This window comes from Eurypyga helias, unplaced genomic scaffold (genome assembly GCF_000690775.1).
Source record: "Eurypyga helias isolate BGI_N326 unplaced genomic scaffold, ASM69077v1 scaffold14483, whole genome shotgun sequence".
NCBI classification, from domain to species: Eukaryota; Metazoa; Chordata; class Aves; order Eurypygiformes; family Eurypygidae; genus Eurypyga; species Eurypyga helias.
Window position 1 is genome coordinate 1 of NW_010240743.1, and position 8,324 is coordinate 8,324.

At 39.2% G+C, this 8,324-nt stretch overlaps 1 protein-coding gene across 1 annotated transcript in view; it reads left to right on the plus strand.

The window, feature by feature from the left end:
- Positions 1-3,086: 3,086 nt before the first annotated feature.
- Positions 3,087-8,324, plus strand: part of LOC104507315 (leucine-rich repeat flightless-interacting protein 2-like) — a gene marked incomplete at its 5' end in the record, with an annotated part of 8,016 nt that continues 2,778 nt past the window's right edge. The window contains 5 exons of the mRNA XM_010148553.1: positions 3,087-3,188; positions 3,434-3,566; positions 4,854-4,903; positions 6,065-6,185; positions 7,216-7,295. Of these exons, the coding sequence (XP_010146855.1) occupies positions 3,087-3,188; positions 3,434-3,566; positions 4,854-4,903; positions 6,065-6,185; positions 7,216-7,295 (486 nt within the window). The remainder of the gene's footprint in view (positions 3,189-3,433; positions 3,567-4,853; positions 4,904-6,064; positions 6,186-7,215; positions 7,296-8,324) is intronic.

Here is an 8,324-nt window from a genome sequence, read left to right on the forward strand (position 1 = left end):
ACCATTCTATGATTCTATGAAGGGAGAGTAAATAATAACACGAATAAAGGAATATACAAAACCAAGTGAGAGTAAATAATAACACCAATAAAGGAATATACAAAACCAAGTGATACAGAGTGCAACAATTGCTTACCATCTAGTGATCAATAGCATGTCCCCAAGAACCACTCCCCCCACACCCTGGCCAACCCCCTCAGCTTATACACTGAACATGATTCCTTATTGCAAGAAATGTCCCTTTGGTCAGTTTGGGTCAGCTGTCCTGGCTGTGTCTCCCCCAGCCTCTCGTAGGGAAGAAGCTGGGAACAGAGGGGCAGTATCAGAAACTGAAAAAGTCTGTGGCTTTGTGTAAACATGGCTTAGCAACAGATGAAACATCAGTGTTAGATTCTTCTCAGCACAAATACAAAACATAGCCTCATATTAGCTGCCTTGAAAATTAACTCTATCCCATCCAAAACCAGAACATGCAACAAAAATAGGATTTGGAATTTACTTCTGCAGCCAACTTGTGCATTCCATTATTGCACTTCTGATCCTTATAGGGCTGATTAGCTTGGATGCAGCACTGAACCAAGCTGATTTTGTGATAACACACACAAAATACTAGAGTTACCAAGTACTGGAATTGAGAGAATTGAAACTGTGGTTGTGTGGAACCTTTGAGGAGCATGTGTAGGGCTGCTGTATAGGAGGGTAGGTGGTACAGTAAGAACTGGTGATATTCACTACACAGCTAAGGTCGGTCAGGTGGGGTTTGTCAGCTTGGCTTCTGGGTCGCACAGAAGTGATAAAACTGTCTCAGCGTCAGCCTGATCCTCTGTGATAACTGATGTTGTGGCTGTTCTGGGCCACAAGTACATTGCAATGTGGGGAAAGGGAGGCAGTTACATGGATAGTATTTAGAAAGGAATGGTTTGCATTTCAGTAACACCAGGGTCACTTCTCTCTAAGTGAATTTTACACCAGACTTTGTCATACATGTGTTTCTTTGAAAATTGTTGTATTTACTGGAGCCAAGCCACTTTGAGAAGTTCTACTGGCTTTTTTCAATCCATATTTGTCTCACGTTTCAGTCCTTGAATCCATACTGCAATCCTCCCTGCATCATAAAATAGCATTTCAACATTTTCAAGTTTCTTCTGAACATTCTTCTGAAGGGTTTTTTTTTTATCTTTAACCATATTCTTTCCATATTTACTCTTCACCTTGGTGTACTGAACTGTCCCAATTTGTGCAATTTTTCTGTGCAAACACTTCTTTCAAAAACGGTGACAGTTAGCACAGAGCATATCGCTTGTCTAACGTTCAAAAAAAATAGCTACAAACCAGATTGACAAGAGAGATATTTTTTCCTTTAGCCACTTTTTTTTTTTTTTGTGCCAGTTTCTGGTTTTTTTAAGAGCATCACTGGATTTTAACTAGTTTTTATTTTCCTACCATCTCAGAATTGAAATTTCTTGGGTATTGTAAAAACACTGCGCTCTTCCTTCTGACCTCTGTAATCTAAAAACATTTTTATGTTTTTCTTAGCTCACAGTTTTTGAGTCTTTCTCCCCAATAATGAGTAGTTTTGCCGATTTTTACTCTCTTCCAGCTTCAGAAGTTTGAGAGGCTTCTCAAAGGAGTAGTTCATAACTTGAATTGTAACCTGGTTTTACAGTGTGTGCAAGACTTGCGCTGCCTCAGAGGAAAAAAGAGAGGCAAGCAGAACAGAGATAGCATGAGATTCAGTTTTACAGCTGCCCTCTTACAGTGTCCTGTTTCTACAAAGTGATTGAAATTTGCACTTGTATTTGGTCTTAAATTAGATCTATTTGAGGCCCCTGAACTGTAATTTCCAGGTTATATTCCTGCAACGTACAGCTATTTTACTGTTTGGTGGCTCCAGACTGTACACCCGTTGCCAGTTTGAAATCAGCAACCGTGTGTCTGAGTTTGGTGTATATTTTATGAAGGTTTTTGGAATATTTATTAAATAGGACCTGCCAGGGGATCAGATTTTAATCATACTGGAATGTTAAAACATGCTTGCAGAGCTTAGTTGTCCTGATTTCACGTGTTGAATTGCCTGTATTTTAAATGTTGCATTTGCATACTAATAAATTAAGTGAAATCAAGAATAAAAAATGGCTCTCGTATACAGTTTCTAGGTAATTGTTAAAATTCAGCGTGCTGCAGTTGTTATGTGGAGCAATTACGGTACAGAGGTGTACCCCTTCATTTCTTTCTTGGTATCAGTCCATTCCTAAACACTGATGCATGACGCAGGGTTTAATTGGGTAATTTTCTTGGCAGAGTATGTGTTCACTTCTGCAGTTGCTGTACGGTCAGGACTGTTTGTAATGCATGCAGCGCTGAATTTGAAGGGAACACTGGGGTGCTGCCCAGGCAGGTGAAACCGTCTGATTAGCAGCCAGGTACCACAGCTCCAGCACAGGCAGGCAAACCCATCTGCATGCATGGTGCGCTTTTAGCTGTGATCCTTCCCTTTGTGAAGTAGTGCTGCTGGTGTTCGCTGCTTTTTCATCTAAAACCGATTGTTTGGTTTTAGTAAAGGGTGGTTGTAATACTTAAACAAGTAGTAAACTAGTTTTTGTAAGTGGATGACAGGCTTATATATCCAAGGTCTTTTTTGAGGTAAGGTTTCTGCTTCTCTACCCTATAAAAGTTAGACAAATCAGTTTAATGAATTTGATGTTACAGGATCTTTGCCAATTGAGTTCCAGCAAATTTTATTTTTGGCCACAGAATGCCTGTATTAAGAACTCACTCTCTTAGTATTCAATCTAGTTTATAAAAATCTACCAAAAATAGAATGTACTAAACAGAAATCTGTTACAGAATTGACTAAGACCCACCTGGGAAAAAATTACATCATGGGAAACATGCAGCAACGAGGCTAGATATGTGACTTAGACAAGGTAGCTCTGACAAATGTATGTTTATATATGTTCAATACACCTTTTAATTTCTTTACTTTTATTGAGCTCTTTGTATTTACTTGTAGAAAATCTCTCTGCTCTCTGTCACGTGCTTTTTTCTCTGTGCCATTCTTTCTCTTGCTATCTGCCTGAACCCAGGCCCTAGAGAGACAGAAAGTTTACTTTGACTGCATTAAGAATGAGCGAGATGAGCTCAGAGAGGAGTTGGCTGACCTGAAGGAAGCAATGAAGAGAGGAGAGGTATGTTGGTAGTAGTTACTTTACAGTAACAGACATCCAGGAATGGGGCGTGAAATCAAAGTCGATGAAAAAGAGGAAGAATGGTTGTTATTCTTGGGCAGTCTCAACACCTGACCTTAGGGTAGGATAAATGGTGCATTTTTTAACTGTTTCGGTTAAGTTGCAGAGCTTTTTGAAAACTTTTCTGCCCGGTTATATTTTAGCACTGCTTTTGTACGAGTAGGTTTTTTCTTTTGTATTTCTAGAAACACGGATTAGTTATAATTCCAGATGGCACACCAAATGGTGATGTAAACCATGAATCAGTGGTTGGTGCAATAACAGTTGTATCACAGGAAGCTGCTCAAGTCTTGGAATCTGCAGGAGAAGGACCACTAGGTAAAAATATCCTAACATGTTTTATAGAGTGCCTGAAGTGTTTGTTTGCCTCCTGTTCACAGTGGGTTGTGATTTACAGCCAAAAAAATACCCGTAATGCTTCTAGAATATGTGCTTACACAACTTTCAAGACTGTGATTTGCTTACTTATTATTTTTATGCTGAGTAAAAAGTCAGATGTATCTTTCTGAATTAAAAAACCCCTTATGTGCTTGGTTGTTTGTAATGGATGAGATCTCTCCATCTAGTGTCTGCTTTATTACTGTCAGAAAATACTTTGCCTAAAAGTGGAGTATGTTTACCACTGTGTTTCATGAGGAAAAAAAAAATCTTGAAAAATGAATATAATTAATAATAGAGCTACCATTATAGAAAACCATGCATTGTATATTCTTTGCCCTTCCTTGAAATATTTCTGTTTTTATTTTAGTGTAAAGCAAGTGCAGTCTTTCATCACATTTATTAGGAAATAATGAATGTGTTAGATTGAACAAGTGACTGTGTGCGTAGTCACTCCACTGGAAAACTCAGTTAACATGCAAAGAAACATCTCTGTACACTTGCATTATATTTGTCCATAATACATAATAGTTATGTATTTTTTCTTGTGGCAGAGATTAGACTTGATGCATGTTTCTGCTGTGATTCCATCTCAGTGAAATACTTTGTCTTTGTGCTTTGTTACTGTCAGAGTTAAGAGTTTCCAAGGGAGCCTCTCTAATCTTTGGGGGCTGTTGCTTGACAGACTGTTTTGTAGCCATTATTTATCGCCTGACTGGTTAGAGATACTGAAACGGTCCTGTGGCTCCTTCCCCAAGTACTTTTGTTGTGGTTTGAGAACATTTCTACAAACTTTCTGAACTTACAGGGAAGCTTAGTGCCTTCCCTGAGGAGACAGCAGTCTTTAAGAATAAGAAAGGGAAAGGAGGTATATAATCAGAAGAAAATTTTGCTGGAAATGGCTGTTCTAGATACTGGGACAAAACTGTGTTTTATTATTAAAACCAAAAAATCCTCAGCTTACTTTGGAGAATTACTAAACTCAGAGGTCTTCTAAAATTGTTATACTAATAAACAGTGTGAATTAAATATTTTTCCCATTTTTTTTCCTGCTATTAACTAAAGGCTGCTGTGTTACTATTAGTGAGATATCAAAGCTTTGTGCTTCCAGTGCTATTAGCTTTAAGTCTGAAAATCATTTTAATTTTGGAACGAACATAAGGTTATATAAAATACGTTCTTAGTTATAGATTTCTTTGGTTTTTAATTGGGTTATTTGCTTTTTAGATGTCCGGCTACGAAAACTGGCTGGAGAAAAGGAGGAGTTATTGTCCCAGGTAAAATAAACTATTATTTTCAGAAATAGACCTCTGTATCCTTTTGTAGACTATGAATATATTAGCAATAAACAAATATTAATCATCAAAGGTGCTTAATCAAATACGTAAGCACTAAAGCAGAATAAAATACTCAACTTCTTACCTGACTGGCTACCAGGAATGATCAGCGCCTCTCACTGGTGTCCTTATCCATGTGACTTTGATCTTGGTTGGTAGTGAACCCTCGCTTCAGCGACTGGTTAGCTGAAATCTGACTTTCTGCTGTTAGTGCGCAAACTCAGAGTTGGGTTTTTTTGCCTTATATAGAAATACAGAAGTCGGTAAAATGACATTTTCATAAACTCATGTGGCTTTTCCTTCCATGTATTGCTAAGTGGTACTATTTCTTTGATCATTTCTGCTACTCAAATAGAAAATCCTAGTATTGAATCAAGGCTGTTAACTACGCATATACGTATTTTTATCGTCATATTGTAAAAATCACTGCTAAATATTTGATTTGTATCATGAACGGGAGTTTTGCAAATATAACTCCCATAGGGCTAATCTGTAGGGCGACACTTTGATAAGAGGGTCAAAAAAGGAGCTCCCACTTCTTTAAATTTCCATAAACTCAAAATACAGAGGACATAGCTCCCTGTCTACTGGAAAAATCCCAGGACAGCTCTGTAGCATAAAATGGAACCCTTTAATGTACGCTACAGACTTGGCTAGGACTCCTGCTTCCAGGTGGTGTAAAAGAGAGGACCCCGAAAAAGCTGTGGGTTACTCTTTCTATAAACTCACCATGAGTTCATAATCTTCGTACATGTTTAGAGTGCAAGCGACCTGCTGCAGAAGAAATGCATAATCAGAGTTTAGCGCTGCCACTTCCTCTGGAGAGACAGCTCTGGTATTGTTACTGGGTGCCCCTGCGTTGCACGCAGCACCCTGCAGCACTGACCAGCCTGGTGGGTTGACATGCAGAGGGCACGCACCCAGCAAGGGGAGTGGGGGAATGCTGCCACGCGCCTCAAGGACTGGTTCCTGGCGTGGCTCTGCTCCTCCTGCTTACAGAGCTGTCTCAGCCAGTCGCATCTCTGGACTCTCTGCCTTTTCCCCGTTGAATGTTTAGATCTGCAACTATTGAACTTTTTAACAAAAACGCTTCTTTTTCAGGTTAGAAAACTGAAGATGCAGTTGGAAGAAGAACGACAGAAATATTCTAAAAGTGATGGCATGAATCCAGATATCATAGGCTTAGAGAATGGTTCTGACTTGCAGCTAATTGAAATGCAGAGTAGGTATATGGTTACTGTTCAGAGGTATTCTTACTGGGGACAGGAGACAGACTCTTCCAGCTCCTTTTCCTATATTGGTGTGCAGTGGTAGTATTGTAAATGAATAAATCACGAGTTTTTGTTGGTATATCTCCTTGTTGTAAATTTCTCCCTGCAGACTAGCTTAACAATCTGCCTCTTTCAGTGCTGAATAACAGCATTTTGGGAAGTTATTCTCCAGCTGATCACCTTTCCTAGAATGGGTGCCACTTACTTGAACAAATTCAATTTTTAGATGCAGAATTTCAGCTGAGATAGTTTTAATATATTCTGGGGATTCTTTTTATTTTGTTAAATCTTTGATACAGAAACTTAATCTAAAAGTCTGTTATTCTCTGAAGCAAAACATGAAAAATTATGAAGGTTTAACACAATATTCAGTGTTGCTTTGTAGAAGGATTAAGCTACTTCCCATTTTAAGCAAGTTGTTTTTTTCAGCTGAAAACTTTACTTGTTTGACAGATTGTCATTTAATGTGCTTGTGGCAATGAACATGAACAGAGCACTGGCAATGTCAGGGCTAAAATGTAACAACCAAATAATTTGCAAAAGCTCCTTTGAGCTGTTCAGGTGGGTTCAAGCCTTGTGCTCCGTTTCAATCCGTTATTACAGATGTCTCTGCTAAATGTGGCTTATTGTTATGTCCGTTGTGCTTTGATTCATTTTGTGGTGTGTTGGTCATTGTGTTGATTCTCTTTGTTTGAGACATGAGTTTGGTGGTCTAAATATATGTGTTTAAAAAGGTGTGTATCTTCCAGATCTGAGATTTAATGAACACTGTTACAGAGACAGCAGTTGTGTTCTCTGAGTAACAGGAAAATTACTTCCTTTTCATACTCTCAAAAAAGATTTCTGGAAGGACATTTACCTCTATAATCCTGTATAAGGGCTTCTCAATAAAATGGGCTTTTTAATGAATTAGAATGAAAAGGGAAATTGCCAATTTACAGTGTTGCTTTGAGTAATATATTAATGTCAATCTTTTTCTAGGAGATGCCAACCGACAAATTAGTGAATACAAATTTAAGCTTTCAAAAGCTGAACAAGACATAATGACCATGGAACAAAATGTAAGTGTGTGTGTCTTCACATTTATTGTTATCGTTACACTTGCTCTTCACACTTTCACAATACTTTTATCAACAAGAACTACAAAAACATATTTCATAATTTGATTTACTGTTTGTTCTTTAGTTTGCATAGAATGGCACTACATTTGTATTTTTTCACATTTCCTGCAATTCAGTCCCTGTGCCAAGTCTAACCATAAAAGAAATAATCGTGAGTTAATTTACTAAGATGACAATATACATCAGAATATAAAGAGGAACTGAAGCTACTAGTTCAAAAAAATCAGTTTAGATAGCTTAATTACTTGTAAGAAAGTTGTATATGCCCGTGGAAGGTCCATAAGTTACTTTCTGAAATTCGAGATTTATAGATTTACATTTATATATCTTATCTCACTCTGACTTACTCACTCTGTATGTGTCAGTCAGTAGCATGGTATCATAGAATCACAGAATGGTTTGGGTTGGAAGGGACCTTAAAGATCATCTAGTTCCACCCCCCCTGCCGTGGGCAGGGACCCCTTCCACTAGACCAGGTTGCTCCAAGCCTCCTCCAGCCTGGCCTTGAACACTTCCAGGGATGGGGCATCCACAGCTTCTCTGGGCAACCTGTGCCAGTGCCTCCCCACCCTCTCCGGGAAGAACTTCTTCCTGATATCCAATCTAAACCTCCCCACTTTCAATTTAAATCCGTTACCCCTTGTCCTGTCACTAGAGGCCCTTGTAAAAAGGCCCCCCCCAGCTTCCTTGTAGCCCCTCAGGCACTGGAAGGTGCTATAAGGTCTCCCTGGAGCCTTCTCTTCTCCAGGCTGAACAAGCCCAACTCTCTCAGCCTGTCCCCATAGCAGAGGGGCTCCAGCCCTCGGAGCATCTTTGTGGCCTCCTCTGGATTGACTCCAACTGGTCAATGTCATTTTTATGGTGTGGGCTCCACAGCTGGATGCAGTACTCCAGGTTCTCACAAGAGTGGGGTCTCACAAGAGCACAGTAGAGGGGGACAGTCCCCTCCCTCGACCTGCTGCGCACCCT